General features: G+C 56.3%; 2 protein-coding genes across 7 annotated transcripts in view; both read left to right on the top strand.

Annotated features, from left to right (window-relative positions):
* Positions 1–15,999, top strand: part of HIC2 (HIC ZBTB transcriptional repressor 2) — a 31,111-nt gene extending 15,112 nt beyond the window's left edge. For 2 of the 6 annotated variants that reach the window (XM_025857317.2, XM_073889610.1), the window contains exons 2-3: positions 7,489–7,586; positions 9,368–15,999. In XM_025857317.2, the coding sequence (XP_025713102.1) occupies positions 7,561–7,586; positions 9,368–11,195 (1,854 nt within the window). In that variant the 5' untranslated portion in view covers positions 7,489–7,560 and the 3' untranslated portion in view covers positions 11,196–15,999. The remainder of the gene's footprint in view (positions 1–7,488; positions 7,587–9,367) is intronic. The other 4 variants (XR_012377131.1, XR_012377134.1, XR_012377133.1 and 1 more) reach the window with 4 other exon arrangements.
* Positions 16,000–16,578: 579 nt separating this feature from the next.
* Positions 16,579–24,119, top strand: part of TMEM191C (transmembrane protein 191C) — a 35,138-nt gene continuing 27,597 nt past the window's right edge. The window contains exon 1 of the mRNA XM_025857217.2: positions 16,579–16,699. The gene's annotated coding sequence lies outside the window, so the exon portion shown is untranslated. The remainder of the gene's footprint in view (positions 16,700–24,119) is intronic.

The raw sequence follows: 24,119 nt of genomic DNA, 5'->3' as shown, positions 1-24,119 counted from the left end.
CGGGCACAATAACCAGTACCCTCTCTTGTTGGCCGACCCTCCCCATGGGTGCTTCCCTGCCTCCAGGCTCCTGCTCTGTTGCTGCCAGAGAGCCTCTCTCCAATAGTTCAGGCCCTTCCCGAGGGGTGTGCAATGTGGGGGAGAGTCTGGGAGTGAGCATAAGTTTTTATAATGATAATCATAATCTGAAACTCCTGTTCCCCTTCTTTGAGTGGTGCTCATCTGCCTCTCCCCAGTGGCATTTATGGCTTGGCCTGGCCAGGTACACTTGCCACACCTCGCCCTCCAGTGGCACCCTGCCCTGTGCCTTTCCTGGTGTCAGGTTGCCACTTGCGTCAGAACCAGGAAGGGACATCCAGTTGCAGGCCCCCAAGGCCATCTTGGCCGTGCTTCTGGTCGGCTCCAAAGCCAGGAGTGATGGGAGAGTTGTAGGCCTGGGGGGAGGGAGAAAACCCAAGGCTGCCCTGGAGAAGCAAGGTTTGCAGGCCACTGGGCCTTTGCAGTGTTGAGCTTCCTGCCAGGGCTCTCCTCACACGGGCACTTTGTCGCAGTGTTGACTTACCCGGGAACGGGCCCATTCTTGGATAGGAGTGCACAGAGACGAAGGTGGTCAGGGCCCTGGCCCATCATGGGCAGCATGGGGCCTTCAGTGGGGCCTGAAGGGACAGACTCGAGGTCCGGCTGGGGTGGATGCCACTTCCCTTGCTGTTCAGAGTGAGCCGGTGGTTGGGCAACAGGGCTGGCCTGAGGGGCGGGGAAGGATGCCAGCACTGGGTCCCTGGTGATCAGATCACCAGTGCACTGAGTGGAACCCAAATGTTTATTTCGTAGAAGCCGTGTCCGAGGGAGGGCTGGGCTCCTGGCATTCGCACAGCCTGTTGCTTTCCAGGAGGATGGTCTGGGAGAAGAGCCAGGAGCTGCTGGCCGGCATCCAGGTCTGGGCTGGATTACACGGCTGGGCTTGCCCAGAGCACTGAGTCCCACCCACCACCAGCCCATGCCTGGAGGGGACAGACCAGAGAGGTCATGGAGGCCAGGGGTGCTCTCAGAAGAGCAGCGGGCACAGCCTGGGCACCCAGAGCAGGCTGCGTGCCAGGGCGGGGTGGGGCACCTTGTCACTTGTAGCCCCAAGCTTCTCACTGACCTCAGGCGATGAAGGAGCTGGGCTGACCTTATACACTGAGGTCAGGAGAATGCGGCCCAGGTAAGGCTCTGCTGCGATGGGCAGGTGGCTGGTGGTGGGCAGGGGGAGATGAGGGTGGAGCTGGAGACCAAGACCCTCTTTCTGATGCATGGACGGCTGTGCTCCTGTAAGTGATCCCTGCCCCTACCCAGCAATGGGAGGTACGTGGTATCCGTCTGTGGGGTAGGAAGAGTCTGACATTAGCTCTGGATCAGGCTTTGAGTCCTTATTCTGCCACCTACGTGCTCTTGTGACCTTGTGCAGGTTCTTTAACCCCCAGACCTTTGTTGTCTTATCTGTCCCTGGAGGTGGAGATAACACGCCAGTCCTCCCAAGGGGGGGCAGGCTGAGGTGGGGTGAGGGGCTGTTTGGGTGGGTGGGTGAAGGGGAGAGAGGCTGGCCCGAACAGTGAAGGGGATGGGAAAGACTTCATGGAGGAATACAGACAAGAGGGATACAGAGGGGACGCCTGGCTGGCTCAGTCACTTGAGCGTCCGATTCTTGATTTCAGCTCAGGTCGTGCTCTCAGGGTCGTAAGATTGAGCCCTGTCCCGGACTTTGTGCTCAGTGGGGAGTCTGCTTGAGATTCTCTCTCCTTCTGTCCCTCTTCCCACTCTTTCTCTCTTAAAAAAAGAGAAAGAGAAGAGGGATGTAGAATAGAACTCCAGGCCATTGGGACAGGAGAACGCTGTCCAGGGTTTCTGGCCATGCAGGGCTGGTTTGTGGCTTGGGGACTGGGCCTTGGGCTCTTCTGGATCCTGCTTGTACCTTCCAGGTTGTCTCCACCATGCCCTCAAGCTGTTCTCTTGCAGCCTGGGTGGGGCCAGGCCTTCAAGGAAGAGGCACCTGTTAGGGCCATACCTGGAGTACCAGGTGACCAGTGCAGGTCAGCTGTGACTAAGGCGGATGCTGACCTCAGATTCAGGCTTGGGGACAGTAGCCAGCATGTTTAGGACCCTCTCTGACACAGATGAGCTAAACCCCTGTGGGTGTGGAAGCTGCCTTGTTGCTGGTTGTACCCAGCACTGCCTCTCTGCTTGGTATGCTTTGTGTCTCCCACCTGGCAATGGAACTCTGGGTGGGCAAGGGGTGGCCGGAAGATTCCTGTGTCACTCTTACTTCTGGCTAGGCGTTCCTTCCCAGGAGGTCGTTAAGGAGAAAAGACAGTCTCCTGCTGAGTGCTTTGGAGTGGGTTGGATGGAGTCTCCTCTTGTCCCCCAGCATAGCTTCAAGACTCCTGTGGGAAGTCCCACTCAAGAAAGTGAGGGAGGGCCACCAGAGAGGGAGGTGGGGTGGCAAAGTGTCTAGGAGATCTGGGCAAAGAGGCCAGCCCAGGGAGGGGAGGCAGGTGGGCCCCTTTCCCCTGTCCTTCACCTTTCTAGGGCCCACCCTTCTGGTTGGGAGGGAGGTAGAGAAGTTTTATGAAATTGGGAAGCCTTTCAGTCAAGGTGCCCACAGTTGCCTCTGGAGTGTGTGTGGGGGGTCCTGCCTGTAGGAGGTGAGGCATTGGGTAGAAAGGACAGCATTTTTCAGAAGCATACTGCTCACGAGGGTCAGGGAGTGTGCCAGCTGTGAAACCACACCCTGGGTCTGGCTCCTACCCATGGGGTTGGAGGTGGGGGTGGGATATGCTCCTCTGTCTCTAGGAGGGATGCAGGGCCTGCTGCCAGGCCCTAGGGAGGTGAGGCTGCCAGTCTGGTCTCCAGAGGGCACCAGTGGAGGTTGAATGACCAGAAGTTACTTTTTTTTTTCCTTGAGTTTCATTTTTAAGTAATCTCTACAGCCAATATGGGGCTTGAACTCAGGACCCTGAGATCAAGAGTCGCCTGCTCTTCTGACTGAGCCGGCCAGGCACCACAGACCAGAGTAGTTCTGAATGGCCAGGCCTCCTGGAGCCCAGGCTCTGCACACAGTGGGTGTCCAGGCTAAGTTGGGGCAGTTCCCATCGGATAGGTGGTTGGAATTGTTCTCCTGGGCTCTCTGCTTAAGCAAAGATCACTTTTACGTTACTTTATTGTTTTAAAAGATTTTATTTATTTATTTTGGCGGGAGGGGGGAGAGTGTGCGTAAACGGGGCAGAGGGAGAGAGAGAATCTCAAGCAGACTCCATGCCGAGCATGGAGCCTGACATGGGGTTCGATCTCATGATCATGACCTGAGCTGATATCAAGAGTCAGATGCCCAACCGACTGAGCCACCCAGGCCACCCCAATGATCACTTTTATTTTAAAACGTTCTCTCATGGCCTTTGAAAGGCTGGGCCAGAGCATGTTCTGCTTTTTGTGGGGTGCTAAGAAAAGAGGCCTGGAAGTTGGCCCCAGTCTAGCCTCCCCATGAGCCCTTGAGGCCATATAGACTGCCTGGGATCATGGGCAAGTGGGGCTCCTAATGGGGTGCTGTTCCATGGGTCAGGAGGCCATGGGGCTGTGCCTCCGCTGTCCTCATTGGCCTTTTGGCTGCTGTGTGTTTGGGGGGCAGGGTGGGGGAGTCTTCGGAGTATCCTTGGCCTTGGGCTTTGACTACCTACTGAAGACCCACAAGGGCTGCCGAGCCAGATGGAACCAGGAGGGAGACAGATTTGTTCGTGCTATGACCACTCTGCCCTCATGAACTGCTTCCTGTGTGCCCAGGTTGAGTGAATGTTAGCTGGTAGTGAGCTGCTGAGAAGGGCATGTCCTCTGGAAACTGTTCTTTTTCTATTTGTTGGAATTTCTGTTTTCAGTTTGAGGTAAAATTTATATGCAACATGGTACCCAAATTTCAGGCAACCCTTTGAATTTTGACCAGTGAGTACATCACCTTAACAAAGATACAGAGCTGTGCTCTGCCCAGAAAGTTCCTCGTGCTCCTTACCAAACAGTGCTCACCTTACCCTCCACAGGGTCTTTTGATTTTGTTTCTACCATGGAGTAGCTCTGTATTTTCTAGAACTTAGTTTAAATGGAATTGTGGGCCTCTACTCTTTGTGTAAGGTTTTCTTGACGTCATGATTCTGAGATTTATCCATGTTCATGCATCAGTTTTTGTTTTTTTTTTAGGATTGTAAAAGTACATGATTATTTTAAATTCTGAATATTACAGAAATGAATATACAGAATTTATAGTTTTCCTGTACTTTCCCCCCCCCCCATCTTCAGAACCTCATTTGTTGATTGGGTCTTTTGTGCCCCCAAGATGTTTCTTTCCACAGGATGGCATTGCCTGGTCGGGCCTTTCGTGCCTGTAGTAAGGAGGGTAGACTGGAAGGAGCAAGCGGACAGGTGCAGGGAGCTCGGCCAGCTCCCTTGGCTCAGCTCTGTGGGCCTGGCCTTCCCTTCGGTGGGTGTGTGTGTTTTGTTTTGTGTTTTTTAAAGATCCTATTTATTTATTTGACAGAGACACAGCGAGAGAGGGAACACAAGCAGGGGGAGAGGGAGAGGGAGAAGCAGGCTTCCTGCTGTGCAGGGAGCCCGATGCAGGGCTCGAACCCAGGACCCCGGGATCATGACCTGAACCGAAGGCAGACGCTTAACGACTGAGCCACCCAGGCGCCCCTGGGTGGGTGAGTGTTTTAAGTCTGGGGTGTCTGGGCCTTGGGCCTGCCCTCACCCTCAGAGAGAGAGAGAGAGAGAGAGAGAGAGAGAGAGAGAGAGTGTGTGGCGCGCATGTGGCACGTGTCTGGCTTTTCTCTGGCAGGGACTTGGAGGGGGAGAAAAGGGCATGAGAATTCAGCAGAGACCTGTGTAGTTCTCTGCCTAACGGCCCAGCTGGGTAGGTGGGGGTGGACCATTTTGTAAACAAGGACCTGGGAAGGGAATCCAGGTGTTCTAGCCAGGTCTCTCTGTTCATTCTTCCTTCTGTGTTCACAAGAAGCCAGAGCTGGCCTTCCCCAGGGACTCTTTTCCTACTGCCCTTCCCCCAGGGTCAGCCTAGCCAGGGTCTCATCTCCCCTGCCCTGGCCCCCCCCACCCCCCGCCCAAGATGGGCTAGGTCTTGGCCTCAGAGGAGTACCTGAGGATCCCACTGCCCCAGATCCTGGGCTTCCTGGAGCCAGTGCTCCGGCAGGCAACGGTTCTGAGCTGGGTGTGGATCCTTGGGGCTGATAGGCACGCTGCCTGGGCCTGCTGCCAGGGGGCTGCTGGGTGCCAGGAGCTGGTGCCAGGCGGTATCCTCATCCCAGCTTTGTGGGCTCCTGCCAAGGCTGGGCACCAAGCCCCTGTACCCGGTGGGGGACTGCGCTGCCAGCTTACTGGGCCAGCCTCCACGGTCATATTTCTCTGGCACCCTGCCTCCCCTGGGGCTGTGGCCTCTCCAGCATAGGTGCCTGCTCCTCCTCCACCCCCTGTTGAACTGTAGGGCAGAGGATTGTCTGCTTGTTACTGTTGGCTGGGAAGAAAAGAGCAAGGCTTTGCAGGGGTCCTGGCCCTGCAGCAGTGGGGCGCCCCCTCCGCTGTGGTGAGGTTAACATTGGTGGTGGCGGCCTGCCTGGCCCCACCTGGGGTGGGAGGCAGGTAGGGTGGCATTGTGCCGGCTCTGACCGCCCAGCAGGCAGCCCCACTGTGGCCCCACCCAGTGGAGGGCACTGGGAAGGCAACTCAGCCCTGTCCTGTGGAGTCCCTGTGGGGAAGTTGGGCTCGAGAAGAGTCATGTCTGACCCAACTTCTGAGACCTTGGTCAGTCACTCTGTCTTTCCGTGGCTGGTGAAGTGGCTGGCAGGGCTGGAGCAATGAGTTACCTGTGGAAGCCCCCGAGTTCTGTTCTGCTGCCCCCTCTTTGCGTGGTGTTCAGTAGTTGTTGGCCTGATCTCTGACGAGGGCAGGTAATCCCTAGTTGCAGGGTCTGTATGTGCTAAATCTGGGGCCACGGTGTGGATGCTGTGCCCCAGCAAGGCTTGGGTTGCCCTGAGATCTGGTGGGGAGCAGGCAGGGTGGCACAGGGCTGTGTGGTGGGGATCTGGTAGGCTCAAACACATCGCTGTGGCTCCCTGTTCATTTTTCAGGGCTGCTCTTGCCAGCGCTGAGGTGGTCTCTGCCCCCCTTCCTAAGGCTGAGCTCTACTCTGTCCTGCTGGCCACTTCTGGTGTCACTTGGCAGGAGAGCCTGAACTCTCTACACACGCAAGGGGTCCAGGGCCTTCATTAAATGCAGACGAGGGCGCCTGGGTGGCTCAGTTGGTTGGGCGACTGCCTTCAGCTCGGGTCATGGTCCTGGAGTCCTGGGATCGAGTCCTGCGTCCGGCTGCCTGCTCGGCGGGGAGTCTGCTTCTCCCTCTGACCCTCTTCCCTCTCGTGCTCTCTATCTCTCGTTCTCTCTCTCTCAAATAAATAAATAAAATCTTTAAAAAAAAATAAATGCAGACGAAGGTGCTCTCAGGCCTCTGGACCAACAGAACTGGTTCTCCTGCCATCTGGGCCATGGGTGGGATTCTGGACCAACCGTTCCCCCTCTCCACTTCCTCACACCCCGGGGCCACCCCATGAGAGGAGGACTGTGCTGGGGGCCAGAGAGACAGCTGGCTGGCTGGAGCGGAGGCCTCCCAGCCACCCCGCACCCCGGGTCTGGTCACATTCCTGAGGGACCTGCTGAGCCGCCCTGGCCCTGGGGGTGGGGGAAGGGCAGGCAGGGATGGGCTCCAGGCTGCTGTAGGCCTCCGCCCCCACCCTTGGCTCCATTCCAAGGGAGCCCAGGCTTGCCGAGTGGGGTGCAAAAAGCCAGAACTTCAGGATCCCCCTCCCTGGGGACCTGCATCTCTGGGGGAGGCAGGGTGGTGGGGGCAGAAGGAGACCTTCGCATCTGGCGGCAGCTGGCTTTGGCGGGCTGGTATTGAAAGGCCAGGCCTGCAGAAACTCCTGTGAGGGGAGGCCATGTGGTCCGACTGGGCTGGGCAGGAGGGGGCTGGGCCCTCTGGGCAGGGAGGGGGTGGCGGGAGCAGATCAGGAAGGGAAGGAGGCAGGAGAGCCAGAAGCGGTTGAGACTGGTTCTTATAAATAGCCCATTGCACTAGTGCCTCCAATTTTGACTTTTTGTCATGTAAATGTGGCCAGCCTGAGAAGGGCCTTGCCCAGGCCGCCTGCCACCAGCTCCCCCACAGGCCTAGGTGGCCCTGAAGAGTACCCTAATTCTTCTGGGTGGGAGGAGAGTGCAGCCCTGCTGAGCTCTCCAGACCTGTGGCCTTCCCTGCCACCGGGCCTGATGGCTGCTGGGCACTGCGGCTGCCCCCGGCGCCCCAGCCAGAGAGACCACCAGGTGCCTGTCCCTTTACTGGCACTCCTTCCTGCCCTTGGCTGATGTCTGCCCGGCTGACCCTGTCCATCTTCTCCTCCCCAGGTGACCAGGCATTGATGCACCCCCAGGGAGGCCGCGCGCTCAAGGAGGCCACCCCCGCTGGCTGCTGCGCACATGGTTTCTGGGCCCCTGGCACTCCGGTAGGCTGGGGAGGGGGAAGCGTGGGGGAGGACTACCTGGGCTGCCCACACAGCCCTGCAGTTCGCAGCCTGGCCCTTTGTGTGCACACACAAAGTGCTGGGTAGCATGCAGGTGAGGCTGGGGCCCACTGCCCTCAGCCTGCAGAGGAGTGGCTGTCGTGGCTCACAGGCTTTTGGAGGACGGGACCTCCTGCCCTTGGCCCGCACTCTCTTGCCAGCCTGGGAGCACCAGGTATCCTGAGTGCTGGTGGGGCTGACACTGCATTTCCCTGGGGCTCGGTGTCCCGACCAGTGTGGAAACCGTGCCTTGGGCTCTTTGTCCCTTCCTGGCTGGCTGAGGGCAGGTAGGTTCCCTCAGGACACAGGCTCTAGCCTCTGAGCCCCAGCTGAGCGGTCTTACAAGGCTATGCTGGCTGAGCGGGTGCTTGTTGCCTCCTATTAGGCCCTGAGTGCTAGTTTGTGGCCGTGTCTACCCATGTGTGTTCACAGTTCCGAGGCCACTTTTGGGGTGTGCGTGGTTATTAGGGTTTTCCTCTGTCATTGCAAATGAGGGCAGGCATGGGGCAACGGGGCGCGGGAAGTGTTTGTGTTACAGGAAGGCAGCGTGGGCGTGATCCCCTCAGACTCTGCCCCAGGGGAGGCAGGACTGGGCTGGGTACACTGGTAGAGGCAGAGGGGTCCCAGGTGGGGCAAGGCTCAGAGCAGTCACTTTCAGAGATTGAGCCCTGAGCCGAAGAACATGAAAGCACCCTTGTCAACTGCATGGCACAGAGTTGCCTATGGGAGGGTGCATGTTCCCTGAAGGGCCGGAGGGAGCAGGGAGCCACACCTTGTGCCTCAGGTCCTGCTGCTCATTGGGGTGGCTGCCTGGTTGGAGCACCCTGCTCTCAGATACCCATGTGCATGCTGTTGCACAGCCCACCTGCACGGTTCCCATGGAGGTCAGAGGCCTCTCTGTGTTTATTAATGGCATCAGTTAGCATCTGTACTGGTCTGGCAGGGCCAGCTGGCTGCTTTTCCTGGGGCCCCGGTGGTGCCAGGGGCTTGACCAGGCCCCCGTTTCTGCTCAGCACCTAGAGACCCCGGCTGGGGTGCTCAGGGCCTTCCCGGGGGGCAAGGCCCTTGTGGGTTGGGAGCAGGTACTGGCAAGGGACTGTGGCTGGACTGCAGTGTGTCTGCAGGCAGGACTGAACGTTGGCAAACCCGAATTGGGAAGCCACTAGGGTTTGAGAGGCACCCGGGACAGAGCAGAGGTCACAGATGGAGGCTGCATATTTGATTTGGCCCACGTGGTATTGAAGGAAAAAGAACCTTTATTTGGCATTGGGAGATTCAACCTGAAAATCTCAATTTCTAGCTTGTCCTAAAAACTGGGAAGTTGCCTGCCCATGTGGGACGTGAGCCCACCTGGGAGCTTCTACTCACCTCAGTCCCTACTGCTTCCCAGCACCTCACAGTCCCCTGCTTGTCATTTTTTAGTTTCCTGTGGGCTTTTGGCCGACTTCTTTAGCATGGAGAGGGTGACCTGGGCTATGGAGCCAAAGTCACATCCCATTTTCTCCCCTCGGCACCACGTGACCATTGTCATCTGCTTCCGTGCAAATGGGACCAGTGCCCTGTCCCTTTTCGGGCAGCTCCCCATGGGTAGTGTGAGTTCCTTCCCTGGGTACCATGCCTGGTGAGGAGGCCTCCCTGAGCACCACCACAGCCCCACCCTGTCCCGGAGCCCTTGCCGGAGGCTCCCAGGTGGCTAATGCCCATGCGCCTGTTCTTGCCCACAGGTGGTACGCGTGGGCGGGGCGTGGGGACATGGGGCCCGACATGGAGCTGCCCAGCCACTCCAAGCAGCTCCTGCTGCAGCTGAACCAGCAGAGGACGAAGGGCTTCCTGTGTGATGTCATCATCATGGTGGAGAACTCCATCTTCCGTGCTCACAAGAACGTCCTGGCTGCCAGCAGCATCTACTTCAAGTCCCTGGTCCTGCACGACAACCTCATCAACCTGGACACGGACATGGTCAGCTCCACGGTGTTCCAGCAGATCCTGGACTTCATCTACACGGGCAAGCTGCTGCCCAGCGACCAGCCGGCTGAGCCCAACTTCAGCACTCTCCTCACTGCCGCCAGCTACCTCCAGCTGCCTGAGTTGGCAGCGCTCTGCCGCCGTAAACTCAAGCGAGCCGGCAAGCCCTTCGGCTCCGGTCGGGTGGGCGCCACCGGCATGGGGAGGCCGCCCCGCAGCCAGCGGCTGTCCACAGCCTCCGTCATCCAGGCGCGGTATCCGGGGCTCGTGGACGGACGAAAGGGGGCCCACACCCCCCAAGAGCTCCCCCAGGCCAAAGGCTCGGATGACGAGCTCTTCCTCGGAGGCTCTAGCCAGGAGGGTGTGCATGGCCTGGGCCGGGCTGTCTGTCCAGCCAGCGGAGGGGAGGCCGGCCTGGGTAGCTGCAGCACCAATGGGAGCAGCGGGGGCTGCGAGCAGGAGCTGGGCCTGGACTTGTCCAAGAAGAGCCCTCCCCTGCCTCCTGCCACCCCTGGTCCCCCCCTGACCCCTGACGACTCGGCCCAGCTGAGTGACAGTCAGCATGGCTCGCCCCTCTCAGCCTCTGCCCCTCCTGTTGCCAACAGTGCCTCTTATGCTGAGCTGGGGGGCACCCCCAATGAGCCCATGGACCTGGAGGGGGCCGAGGACAACCACCTGAGCCTGCTGGAGGGGCCCGGCGGGCAGCCCCGGAAGAGCCTGCGGCACTCAGCCCGCAAGAAGGAGTGGAGCAAGAAGGAGCCCAGGGTGGGGTCCCCCTTTGAGCGGAGGGAAGCGGGGCCCAAGGGCCCCTGCCCAGGGGAAGAGGGCGAGGGGCTAGGGGACAGGGTTCCCAATGGCATCCTGGCCAGCAGCGTTGCAGGGGGTGGCCCCAGTGGGCCCTACGTGGAGCCCCCGTACCCCTGCAAGGAGGAGGAGGAGAACGGCAAGGATGGGAGTGAGGACAGCGGGCAGAGTGGGAGCGAGGGGGGCAGCGGGCATGCTGGCACGCACTACGTGTACCGACAGGAGGGCTACGAGACTGTGTCCTACGGGGACAACCTGTACGTGTGCATCCCCTGCGCCAAGGGCTTCCCCAGCTCGGAGCAGCTCAATGCCCACGTGGAGACACACACGGAGGAGGAGCTGTTTATCAAGGAGGAGGGTGCCTACGAGACGGGCAGCGGGGGCGCCGAGGAGGAGGCTGAGGACCTGTCGGCGCCCAGCGCGGCCTATGCGGCCGAGCCCCGGCCCTTCAAGTGCTCGGTCTGCGAGAAGACCTACAAGGACCCGGCCACGCTGCGGCAGCACGAGAAGACGCACTGGCTGACCCGGCCTTTCCCCTGCAACATCTGCGGCAAAATGTTCACGCAGCGCGGCACCATGACGCGCCACATGCGCAGCCACCTGGGCCTCAAGCCCTTCGCCTGCGACGAGTGCGGCATGCGCTTCACCCGCCAGTACCGCCTCACCGAGCACATGCGCGTGCACTCGGGCGAGAAGCCGTACGAGTGCCAGCTCTGCGGGGGCAAGTTCACCCAGCAGCGCAACCTCATCAGCCACCTGCGCATGCACACCTCCCCCTCCTAGAAGCCAAAGACCCTGCTCCCCGGCCCGAGGCTGCCCTCTGCAGACTCGCCCTCGGGAGCCAACCGAAGGAAGAAAGAAGCACGGAGGCCGGGCGGGAGGGGCCGGGACCCCCAGATCCCGTGGGGGTGGCTCCTGGTGGCACCTGCAGCCAGCCCCGCCCCCCTCCCCCCCCCCACCCAGAGCTTTAATGGACAAGTCTGTACCAAGGGAAGCGAGAGGAGGGAAGCCGACAGGCCCGAGCTCCAAGTGCGCATTGCTGGTGTGCAGTCTACCTCCCAATTCTGCCCTGGCCCCCGGCTCCCTGAGAGGGGCCGCTGCAGGGCCTGTGGGAGTGGGTCACAGGGGTCTCAATGCCCCTTTCCCGCAGGCCGGGTCAGAGCAGGGGGAAGTGGGGGCCTCCCTCCACTGGGGAGGAGCGGGGCTGCCCCGTGGCCAGGGGCGCAGTCTGTGTGCGTGCACGAGTGCTTGTCTGTGTGCGGGCCACCCTGGCTCTTTGGGGAGCGGTGCCGGAGGGGAGGGGACAGAGCCCTCCTTCCTCAAGCCAGGGGTCACTGCTCACTGGCGCTGGGACAGTCAGGGGGCCCCCACCGCCTACCTCTCCACAGCTAAAGAGCCCTCTGGGCCTATGTTGCTGTTATTCCTACTGATCTGTTCCTTTTTTCTTTTTGAATTTTGTTTTTTAAACCAAAACCAACAAGAGTTTATTTTCCTCCCGGCCCCTCAGGGCTGAGCCTGGGTCTGCAGACTGAATGTACAGGGGCAGCTGCCCCTCCCGCCCCTGCCCCGGCTGTGGGCTGAGGGGTGCCCACCCCTCCAGGCCCCAGAAGCCCTTCTTGGCCAAAGGCTTCCCTGGGCCCCGAGCCCCGCCTCGGCTGCCTCAGGAGAGAGAGTGATTTTCCTATAGTTTCTGAGGAATATTCTTTGTTTAGAGGTACTTCTTTTTTATTAAGAGAAAAACCAGTGTAACGTTTATGTGAATGTTTGAACTGGAAGGTCTGGGATTTGTGGGGGGGGAGGGGGGAGGCTGGACTCCATGCCAGAGCCGTCGGTACTCTTCTTTTTCATTTTCTGTGTGTGTGTGTGTGTGTGTGTGTGTGTGTTTATGTGTGTGTAGTGTGCGCGGTGCACGTGGACAGATAATTGAGCTTTCCTTCCTTCCTTATTGATCAAGGTGGAGAGACTTCTGACCTTTTGCTACCTCTTGAATCCACAAGAACAGTATGTTGGTGGCTGGCAGCTGAGGCCGGGACACTCAGTTTCCTCCTGTTAGTGTGCGCAGGAAGACTGGCATGTGAGTGAGCCTCCTGGGCTCACCCAGTGCGCTCACGAGGGGCTCTGCGGCCCAGAGCGCGCGGCTTGCCGTGTCCACCTGCAGGTGTTCTGAGTGTCGCTGAGCGTCAGGGAGCCGGTGTGTGCTTCTGATCTGGGCCTGGGTTGCGGGGGCAGGGGGGGGGCAGTGAGTGCTTCAGCCCCAGCCCCATGGGACATCAGGGCGTGGAGCCTCACTGCCAGAACCAGCTCCTTGCAGCTCCCTGTCAGGGCCAGGATGAGGTGGAAGTGAGCCCCCCCCATCCTGCCCTTGGGCCTGCGAGAGCCGGAGCTTGGGAGAGCAGCAGCCCCTGCCAGGCCAGTGCAGAGGCACGGGGAGGCACTGACCAAAGTGATGTATACCCCCTTGGGGGACAGGGAGGGGGCCTGCCCTGCTTTGGCACCTTCTCAGGGCAGTCCTGGCCGCTCTGGCAAGAGGCTGGCTGCCACGAATTGGCTTGGCCCTGTCTGGAGTCCCACCCTTTGCCCCTCACTGTGGGTTTTCTCTGCCAGCCTCAGGACCCTTCCATGGGCCAGGGGTCAGGCTCGCGAGGCCAGACCAAGGTCGCTGTGGTTGTCCCTGCTGTCCTTGGCTGACTGGAGCCACAGGGCTGGGCCAGCGGCTTTGTCTTCATTTTGCTTCATGCTTTTTTTTTTTTTCTTTCTACTTTTAAGTTCAGACCAAAAAATTCTAGAGTCATCCTCAACCCTCACCCCTCCAGAGACCCTCCAGCTGAAAACAGCCTGAGTTCAGGGACCCGAATGGTGAAGGGCGTGTTTTGCAAGTGAGGGCTCCTGGCTGAGCCCATCTCAAGGCGCCCCGAGCCCCAAGTTGGGTCTTACTCCCTCTGGGTGGGAAAGGAGCACCGGACCCAGGGTCTCGTGTTCCCCGAAGTCAGGTGAAGGGGGCAGGGTCCTTTCCAGGCCTCTCCACCCTCCCGACCCCACCCCACTCCGTCAGCACTTAAGCCACACGACACAAAGTCTGTACCACACGGGAGTTGTACGCATGCGCGCGCCCGGCCTGTGTGTGGCCTCTTGGGCTGTGGGCGGCTACATTCATGAGGTGACCCGTGAGAGTAGGTGATTCATTTGCAGAACTTCAGGGACTGGGCGCAAAGGCCCCTCACTCAACGACGTTCGTGCGACATAGTATTGTACCCACCTGAGTATTGTATCGAGCCTTTTCTGTATTTTAACAAGAAAGCAAAACACTAGTTTCCTATTTAAGATTTTAAGGGTTTGTGGGGAGGGGTGGGACTAACACAACACTTGGTTTTGTTTTCTTTTCCCTTTGATTTCATGTGGAGTGTGTGCTTGCGAGTGTGTGCGTGGAAATTTGTTAAGAGCCTCACAAGGAAATTAGGCTGTTGGAGGCCAAGGGCGGCTTACAGTTCTCTGCTTTAGTCACTTAATTCCTGAATGTTTCGGAGAAACAGGAAACAGAGAAAATAGCAGATGTCATGTAGGAAAGAGAGGATAAACAAAACAAAAAAAAAAAAGAAAAAAAAGCTCATACCCAAATTCACAAAACCTATTTTTTAAACCAAAGCACATTTTGAATGAGTATGGAACCTCAATGGGCTCAGAAAAAAGATACTAATATATTTATCTCATTGTTTACATAAACTTTTACAGTTTCAGACCTCAGCAGCTGTAAGGCCAGTCCCAGTGAATCCCCACCTTGCGCTGGAGGCCCTTCTGAGTCAGCTCATGGGCAGAGGGGCGGCCGGGGCAGGCACGGAGGCCCCCTGGATTCACCTGAGCCCTCCTCCCCAGCCCCAGGCCTCTCAAAGCCCACCTGGCACCAAAGAGTGTGGGCCGGTGCTGACCGGCCCCCAGGCCTCCTGGCCGGACCGTGGGGGTCCCGGCCAGCTGGCACAGCAGGGGATGGCCGTCGGCTCGGGCCCTGGGATGGAGGACCCCCCCATCTCCCCCACTCTGCCTGCGACCCTCGGGGTGGGTTGATGTGAGGGTCCCTCTCAAGCCAAAAAGCCCCGGGACCTTTGCACAGCTCCGTTGACTCCAGCACCCCCACCCCCACCCCCAGCAGTGGGTGGGGGGGCTTACTGGGCTGGTCCTTACCAACACAGTCGGTGCAAACACTCTGAACAGTGTTGTTTTTGTATCAATATGTTTGTGCAGTGATGAATGTATTTATTTCTCAGACTTGGGGCGAGTGAGCGGCCGGCTCTGCCACTGCTCGCTCCCACCAGACCGAGCCACCCCAAGGGCTCCTCCAGGATTGCAAAAAAAGGTAAAAAAAGAAAAGACAAACCTTTAAGCAAATAAGAATCTCAGAGACTCGCAGCATAGCCATACACCTCAGCCTGTGAAATGAACAATCTGGACCTTGACGGACTTTTGGAACCTCATGCAGCCGTGTGTGTATTTCCTGTTCGTCACCACTCGGGGGCGCTGGGCTGTCCCACTGTGCCCCCACCCCCACCCGGTCAGTATTCACTGGACTGGGCCGAGTGCAGGAGTGCGATCTGGGCTGGGCTTACTGGGCAGGCAGACCCTACCGCCCTCCCTACAGCCGTCCTGAGTGGGGGAGGCCTGGGCAGCCAGGAGGGCAGGGCTCAGGGAAGAGGTGGCTGCATCCGTCCGCCCCCTAGCTTGGGGGACGAAAGCAGAGGCACCAGGCCTCCGAGGAACAGACAAGGGATCTCAGCCCTGCTGTGCCCCTCAAAGGGACCAAGGCCCTTGCTCTTCCCCAGGGTCACATTGGGGCAGATGTTACTGAACCTGTGAATCCGATGCCAGGAGTGATGGGATGGAGAGGGACCTAACCAGAGCCTCAGTGTGACATTCCAGATCAGGGGGTGGATGTGCGCTGTGGGAATTGAGGCTGCCCAGGACCCCCTTTCTAGGACCCCTCCCCCATCAGCTTCAGTCACCACTTTAATTTTTCTACCGGGAACCCCTCCCCCTACCTCACCTTGCTATTTATTGCTGTAATTTATTGACCTCAGAAATGCTGCATAACAGACCTCACTTGGGGCAGGGAGGATCCCCAGGGCTCCCCCCCTCCACTTGGCGGGGCCCCGTGGGGCCAGGTGCTGAGGGGAGCCTCTCTGTATCCCACCCATCACTTGTTTTCCCCCTCCCCCCTTGGGGGACCCCAGGTTGGGCACCTGCCCATTCGCAAATACCTCGAGGGGGAGGGGGAGGGGGAGGGATGGGGTTATAGCTGTTTTGTTTAAATCAGAACTGGAAGAGGGATCATGTCCTACTCTATTCCCTTCCCAGAAGGGGGAGGGACACCGTGATCGCACTCCTGTACTGGCCACCGCCGCTGTCAGTCATCACATCGAGCTCACGTTGAGAGTTTGGATAAATTCAGGTCAGAGCTGCAGGTATGCAGCCCTCAAGTGTCATAGAAAAGCAATTCACCGACGACTGATCTCTCCATTCAGAAGCGTGCAGTCTTAATGTACAGTGATGAGAAACTGTTATTTTATGATCTTTTCATTAAAAGCTTGATTGAAAACTATCTTATGTGGGGCTTCTGTGTCCTGTGGTTGTTCTCTCTTACGAAATGACATACTGCTTTCCTTTCTGTGTCCAGCACTTCTAAGACCTAGGAGGGCGGGAGCTGCGATGGGCATTTGCCCACTACTGTCCTAAGGGTGGGTTTCAGATGGGGCTGGGACCTCACTTGGCCACTTGTATGCATCCCGGGCTTGGGCACTGGTCTAGGGACCCAGCACCGTAGAGTCAGCATCCTCTTGGGCAATGTTGTCCTGGGTTGGCTAAGACGGTTTAGGGAGCAGTGGGTATGTCGGCGGGGACAGGGACCTGGTGGACTGGCTGAGGGGAGGTATGGCCCATGCCCATGGGGGACCACCTGTTGGAGCAGCAGAGTCAGGCTGGGGCAGGGCAAGTGTGCTCTCCTGCCCACTGCTCCTGCTTCCTGCTTGGGGTCAAGGGGGGGGAGGAAGGAAGGGATAATCTTAGTCTCCAGAGGCAGGGACAATAGTTGCAGTTTCCTTTGGGACTGTCCCTCCCACCTACCAGCGTGGGAATTCCCAGGATGAGTGAAGATCCGGGAGGAGGAGCAAGGATGGGGCCGGGAGGGTGGTCAGCCAGCTTAGATCCCTGACTGGGGGCTCCAGATGTCCAAGTGGCTCCAGGGAAGCAGTGGTTGAGCCTGGGACTCCAGAAGAATATGGGCATTGCTGCTCTAATCCATGGTAAGTTTTGTTCAGTTTTTGTTTTTTAAATGTGTGTGTGTGTGTGTGTGTGTGTGTGTGTGTGTGTGTTTTAAGTAATCTCTATGCCTAATGAGCTCGAACTCAACAACCCTGAGATCAAAAGTCACATGCTCTACCTACTGAGCCAGCCAGGTACCACCTGTTCTACTCTTAATTATTTTTTAAAAGGTTTTATTTGCGAGCATGAGAGGGGGGAGGGTCAGAGGGAGAAGCAGACTCCCCGCTGAGCAGGGATCCTGATGTGGACTCCATCCTGGGACTCCAGGACCATGACCTGAGCTGAAGGCAGTCACTTAACCAACTGAGCCACCCAGCCGTCCAGTTCAACTCTCTTAAAACTTATTTGGGGGCGCTTGGGTGGCTCAAGTCATTAAGCGTCTGCTTTCGGCTCAGGTCATGATCCCAGGGTCGTGGGATAGAGCCCCGCATCAGGCTCCCTGCTCAGGAAGCCTGCACTTCTCCCTCTCCCACTCCCCCTGCTGGTGTTCCTTCTCTCACAGTCTCTCTGTCAAAATCTTTAAAAAAAATTATTTTTTGGTTTTATCAAAGCAATAACTGACCATAGTTTAAATAATCAAAAGTTCCTTTAAAAGTCTTAAAACGGGGACACCTGGACTGGCTAAGTTGGAAGACCATGTGACGTGATCTCGGCATCATGAGTTCGAGCCTCCAGTTGGGTGTAGGGATTACTAAAAAAAGTCTTATTTAAGAGTTTTTTGTTTCCTTAGCCCCATCACAATGTATGCAGACACCCACTTTTAATTTGTAGCATTTCTTATGTATTTCCACATTTCTAAATAGTAGTATTATCCTGCTATCTTAATTCAACCTTTGAAGAATCTGGACCTATAGATGAAGATTTTAGTTTATTTTAGTGCATTTATACCCTCTTCTCCTTCCCTTAAATTCCCCAAGTAGTTTAGTTCAATCTAGTGATTGGGAAACTTTTGTAAAGTAGCCAGAGAGTAACTATTCTAGGCTTTGTGGGTCATAGAGTCTCTGCAGGGACTTTGCAACCCTGCTGTCATGGTGCTAAAGCAGCATGACAGTGTAACAGGTGGGCATGGCTATATTCCATTGAACTTCATTTATAAGAACTGGTGAAGTATGCAATTTCCTGATCATACTGCCATGATCACCATGTGTCTTTGTTCACCGCTGAGCCAAGTGGTGTAGCACATCTTTTTGTACCATTTCTTGTTCTTGTGGAGGTTGATTATGTTTTCAGTTACTCAGATTGATTTGTGTCTGTCTTCCTCCACACTTGAACTCTGTGAGATCCTTCCCAATACAGTTTTCCACAGAATCAGACGCTATCTTTTCTGTTACTTGCCGTCCATCCCTGGGGACACCCATGTGGAATCTGCTGCTTTGGGAGGTAGGTTTTTTGAAACTTTGAAGGTTGAAAATGTTTTTAAACTACACAGAATCGATAGTTTGGCTGGGTATAGAATTGTAGATTAGGTATCATTTTCCTGCTGAATTTGGAAAGTGTTGCTTCATTGGCTTCTACCTTCCAATGTGATGAGAAGTCCAGTTTCCTTTGTATGTAACCTCTGGAAGCTTTTAGGATTGTCTTTATTTCAGGTGGTTTGTCCATTCGTTGGGCTGGGCACTTGATGGATTGGTTTCATTCTGGAGACCTGTTCTTCCGTAAATTTACTGATTTTGGAAATGTGTCAGCCGTTATTTTTAATTTCCCTTCTTTGATTATTACATTTTGTTCTCTTCATAGATTTAATCTCTAAGGGAAATTTAATTTTTTTACATTTTCTTCTGTTCCTTGTATCTAATTTCCTTTGAGATTCCCACTTCAGTTTTTATCCTTTTAAAAAATAATTTTAAAGGCTTTCCTCAAATGTTGGGTGACCTTGGCAGGCTTTGATATTCAAGAATGAGATCCTAAAAAGCTTCTTGGAATCAATCCAGTGGTCACCTAAGATGTGTGGGATGAAGGGAGATGAGACACTGCTTTCTCCTGTGCTGAGCTGGCCATGGCGCTTCTGACGGAGAGGGCCCTATGTGGAAGTGGGGCTTGAAGAGCATTCTAGAGAAGGGTGAAAGGTGAGACGAAATACCCTATTGCAGGCTGACCGTAAGTCAGGGCTAGGTTAGGGAGGAGTTCCATGGTTAGAAATCAAAGACAGATTTTGATGTGGGCACTGCTGTTTCCTTCCATAAAGTGTTTAATCTAAAACATGCCTCTTTCCAAAAGCCATTTGAGGCAGACGGCAGTGAAGGAATTCTAAGTAGTCAAGAATGAGCCAAAAAAAGGAACAGGGAAGAGTAGGAAAAAACTCCTCTGTTGTCATTAGGCCAAAAATTGTGAGTGAGGGTCATGGCCGGCTCTGTGTGTCCAAACAAGAAGGAAGGAGGGAAGAAGGACAAGGTCAGGATGAGTGAACTAGAGGCTGTTTCCACTTCCTTGCAGGAGGAAGTATCTAAATATTTCAAGAACTGTTTCCCAGGAGACCTTCTACAAGGGTATTTGCTAAGTTGTATACTAAATGGAGAGGGAACTTAGCAATGGCGCCCTCCTCAAACCTGGTAAAAGCCAGGGCGTGTCATTGAAGTCTCAGGTACGCCACAAAATGTTGCCGTTGGTGATTCTGAGGTACCACCCCTGCTTCTGTGGGCCACCTGTAGGTGGTGTGCACATCCAGAGTCTTGAGTGAGAACGTGTGGACACGTGTGAGACCTACGCTTGAGTGGCCCAGGCACCCGACTGGCTCTGCCCACCCCCTTGGCACAGGCCGGCCTTGGCCCTCCTACAGCCCTGGGCCTTGAAGAGGAAGGAGGCTGCTGGGAGGCGGGGGGGTACCATTCAACATAGGGATTCTGGAGGACACAACTCAGCCCATAACAGGGTACACAGGGGTGTGCCACGTGCAGCCTTAGGCGGCCACAGGAGTCCCAGGCGGCCCTCCATCTGTCTCCGTTCGCACCACAGGCTCCGCAGGCTTGGCCTCATGGCCTCGTGTCCGCCTCTCTCTCCTTGGGGCAGGAAGCCCAGCACCCCCTCAACCTGGAACCTGCAGGAACCTCGCGCTGTAGAAAGCGGTCACTGAAGAGGGCGGTCCCCTAGCAGCTGGCTGGAGGAGGGTGGCCAGTGGAGGGCAGCGTGCGCAGGCTCCCTGGGAGAGCAGGTGGCTACGCGCCCTAGACGGCCTCTGCCTTCCCACCAGCTGAGAGCTGGCCTCTGCTGTAGAAACCAGATAGAGGAAAGGGTCTGAGTTCTTGGGAAAGGTGGGGAGCGGGGCAGGTGTTGGCATCAGTATAGGAGACTGGCCCACTCTCAGGGCTGGGTGTGTCTTTCTCAGCATGAGGCAGAGATGCTGGAAGTCTTACCAGTCACCGCCCAGCCATAATGAACCCCCTGTCCTGGGCACTTGGCCTTCTGGGAAGAGAGCCCGCAGTTCTTCTGCCTGCACTGGTCTCTGCAAATGCTGCCGACCGGTGAGTTTAGGAAATGTCACCAAACAGTTTTGGTGTTAGCCTATTTCATGGTCAGCCCTTCTTACTGGCCACAGGTGACAAAGCTAATCGCCACCTGCAGGTGTCCCTGATGCGAGATCAGGGCCAACACCAAGGGGACGTCACCATTGGCTTCTCTGTGTCAGGTGGGTGTGCGTCCAGTCCTGGGTTTGTTGATGGTGCATGAATGTGTCCCCTGACTTCTGGGATCCTTGAGTCCTGCGGAGGGGCCGGGCAAGTAAGTACTAATGCTGACTGAGTCCCCATAGCCTACACTGCACCAAGTGCTTGGCCACACTAGCTCTTCCGCTCACCCTATGGTAAATGGTGGTACTGCCTGATTGCCAGTGACTCACAGGGTGGGTGGGGCCGTGTCCGCAGGAGGTTTCTGGAGCTCTGGGACAGAGGGCCACCTGGTGGGGACTCATGATGGGGCTGTGACTGGAGGCAATGGCCCTGGGCCACAGTGCTCTGTCCCAGGCAGCCAGAACAGTACAGAAGAAGGCCAGGGGAAGAGAAGATGTGTTGCTGGAACTGAAGCAACCTCCAGTGGCCAGAGAGGGATGTGTGTGGGGAGAGCAGCCCCAGACTCCAGCCAGGTCACGAAGGGCCACCAAAGCCAAATCAAACAGCCAGGCTTGCCCCCAGGGTGAAGGAGCCATGGGTAGCTCATTGCCTCCCCAAGAGGGCTCTGCCCTCGAGGGGCCACCCCTGGCACCAGGAGACGGAAAGGGGTGTGCGAGCGTGCTTGGGCTGCCGTAACAAAGCCCCACGCCCTCCGGAGCTTGACTGGAAGTTCTCATGGTCCCTGAGGCTGAAGCCTGAATCCGCATCTCGACAGGGTTGGTTTCTCCTGAGGCCTCTCTCCTTGGCTTGTAGACGGCTCTCCTCCCTCTGTGAGTGTCTGTGTCCAGATTTCCTCTCTGCAAATGAGGATTGGCTTAGGGGCCACCCTAACAGCCTCGGGTTAGCCTAACCACCTCTTTCAAGACCCAGTCACATTCTGAGGGGCTGAGTCTTAGGACTTCCAACATAGGGATTCTGGAGGACACAGCTCAGCCCATAACAGGGTACACAGGGGTGTGCCACGTGCAGCCTTAGGCGGCCACAGGAGTCCCAGGCGGCCCTCCATCTGTCTGCCTTCACACCACAGGCGCCGCAGGCTTGGCCTCATGGCCTCGCGTCCGCCTCTCTCTCCTTGGGGCAGGAAGCCCAGCACTCAGGCCCGTGCTCACTGCGGCGGGCGCCTGCTGGGCTCCCATGCCCTTTAGTTAGGGTGTCGTCACCCACAGGGGCAGGCTGTGTGGTCTTGGGCCACACCTACCGGCAGTTTGGATCCCAGCTCTTCGGGATCATGGCTGGTTTGTGGCTTATGTCCTTGGATAAGACTCTGCAGTGGAGACAGGCTGCCGCATGTCCACTCAGCAACTCTGTCCTAGCTGAGCTGCTGTTCCAGTGGGGGACACAGGAAAGACAGTAGGTAATACATGCCAGGTAGGCACAGAGAAAGCGCCACAGGGAGGGGGTTGCACTTTTGGGTAGAGTCGCCGGGAAAGGTTCTTTTTTTGGAGTACATTTTCTTTTTTTTTTTTTTTTTTAATTTTATTTATTTGAGAGAGAGTGGGAGCAAGAGAGAGATCACAGGGGGAGAGGGAGAAGCAGACCTGCCACTGAGCAGGGAGCCCGATGTGGGTCTCAAATCCCAGGACCCTGAGATCATGACCTGAGCTGAAGGCAGACGCTTAATGACTGAGCCACCCAGGTGCCCCAGGAAAGGCGTTCTTAAGAAGCTGGAATTGGGGTGGGGGGGGCGCCTAGGTGATTCGGTTGAGTGCCCGGCTCTTGATTTTGGCTCAGGTCATGATTTCAGGGTCCTGGGATCAAGCCTTAGCAGGGAGTCTGCCTGAGGACTCTCTCTCCGTCTGTCCCTATCTCTCCCCCACCCCCAGCTTGCTCGCTCGCTTTCTCAAATAAATAAATCTTTAAAAAAAAATCTTTAAAAAAAAGGAATCTAGAATTGGGCTGAAGGATGTGAGTGAGGGGGTGGGCAGTGGGAAGAGCAGGTGCAAAGGCCCTGTGGCAGGCACGTGAGTCTAAGGAGCAGTAGGAGAGAGATTCCTGGGCTCAGAGGCCGGTTGCCTGGAGGAACAGTCTAGGCTGAGCCCTTGTGACGGTGTGGACTTGTGGGAAGTCGCCAGAGGGCTGAGTGTGTGTGTATGTGTGAGGGGGTGGGGGCAGTTGTCTGTCTGCCTGCTGTGGGGTGACGAGGTGGGAGCAGGCTGACTCTTTAGGAAGTTTGGGAATGATCCAGTCTGGCACAATGGCATTGAACATGGTTAGAGGTCAGAATTTGAAAATTTGTTTTTTATTTAAACTTAACAAGTGCTTCTGTGTCACTTACTGGGTACCAGACATCTTCTAGCTGCTATGCAAACAAACATCAGCTTCTTTATTCCTCATAGCAGCACTGATGAGGTAGGTGGCCTCTCCATTCACAGTGGAAATGGAGGGACAGATAGGGCAGTAACTTGCCACGGAAGAGCCCTCAGGATTTGGGGACAGGGTGGAGGGTGGGAGATGTCAAGGAAGCAGGGAAAGCATCAAGATTTCTAGGGCCACAGCTGGAGGAGTGAGGGCAGGACTAAGTGGAGAGGCGATGGGGGCAGCCTTGGGGGTGAATTTCCTGGTGAGGATACACAGTGGTAATTGGGCATCACCACGTGGAGAGGGCTCAAGCCCAGGACCCTGCATGAGATCTCCGAGGGGCAGAGGGAACGGAAGAGGCACAGCTGTACGGAGAGGGGCCGGAGAGGAGGGAAGCCCAGTGCAGGGAAGGGGCTTTAACCAGGGGGCTGAGACCTGCTTGCCTTGGGTGAGCCCTTGGGGTTGGGGGCCACTCCCCTCACCCCAGCGTGAGCCTGACTTCAGGAGAGTCCTGCAGGCCTTCCGTGGCAGGGGAGCTGCATGGAGGCCAAGTTGGCACGGGTCGGAAGTGGTGGCCAGGTGCCCGTCTTCGAATAGCGCCCATCTGAGACTTGACTGTCCTGTCAGGAAACCAGCTGGGAGTCTCCGTCACCAGCCATGCTGGGCATCAGCGGGCCAAGCAGGTCCTTGTCCCAAGGCTGTAACTGGCTTTCACCTGTCTTATATGCCACAGTGCTTTCCTTCTGCCAATTACAAATCTTTATTTTTTTCATTATAAAAAGCAACAAATGTCCAAAAAAAAAGGTAACAAATGTTGACCATGAAAAAAAAAACCCAAAAGCCAGATACGAAGAAAGGAGCAAATAAGAAAGCTCACTGTTGGGTCTTCAGAGTGACTGCTGTCGCAGCTAACTGAATGTCTAACAATTAACATGGGCTCTCACGAATAAGAGCTATGGTAGGAATTGGTCAGGGAGGGCCACAAAAAGCTTGTGGTCAGCAAAGTCCTCACAGAAAGGGCAGCAGTCAAGCAGTGATTCAAGGGAACAGTGTTGGGAACAGCATAGGAAAAACAGTGAGACATCGAACTAGACAATTTGTTCAAGGGACTAAAATGGGGTTCACATTGGCCATACTGGGAAAAAGACAAGAAAGAGGCTGGAGGGTGGGCAGGGCCCATATACTGGGGACCTCGTATGCCATAAAGCACTTTTTGGTTTTGTATTCTTCAAGGGAACGCTTTTGGTGGTGGTTGCTTAAAACCACCTAACTTTTTTTAAATAGTTGTTTCCATGGAAACTCTTCATTATTTGATATATCATAGTTACCTACATCCTTTTTCTATTATTGGGCAAAAAATAAAAGTTTGAGGGGCGCCTGGGTGGCTCAGTTGTTAAGCGTCTGCCTTCGGCTCAGGTCATGATCCCAGAGTCCTGGGATCGAGCCCCGCATCGGGCTCCCTGCTCAGCGGGAAGCCTGCTTCTCCCTCTCCCACTCCCCC

This window comes from Callorhinus ursinus, unplaced genomic scaffold (genome assembly GCF_003265705.2).
Source record: "Callorhinus ursinus isolate GAN/ISIS: 27379988/994484 unplaced genomic scaffold, GSC_fseal_2.0 scaffold110, whole genome shotgun sequence".
In the NCBI taxonomy this organism is placed as follows: domain Eukaryota; kingdom Metazoa; phylum Chordata; class Mammalia; order Carnivora; family Otariidae; genus Callorhinus; species Callorhinus ursinus.
The sequence above is the reverse complement of the archived record's forward strand: the minus strand, read 5'-3'. Positions and strand labels throughout refer to the sequence as shown.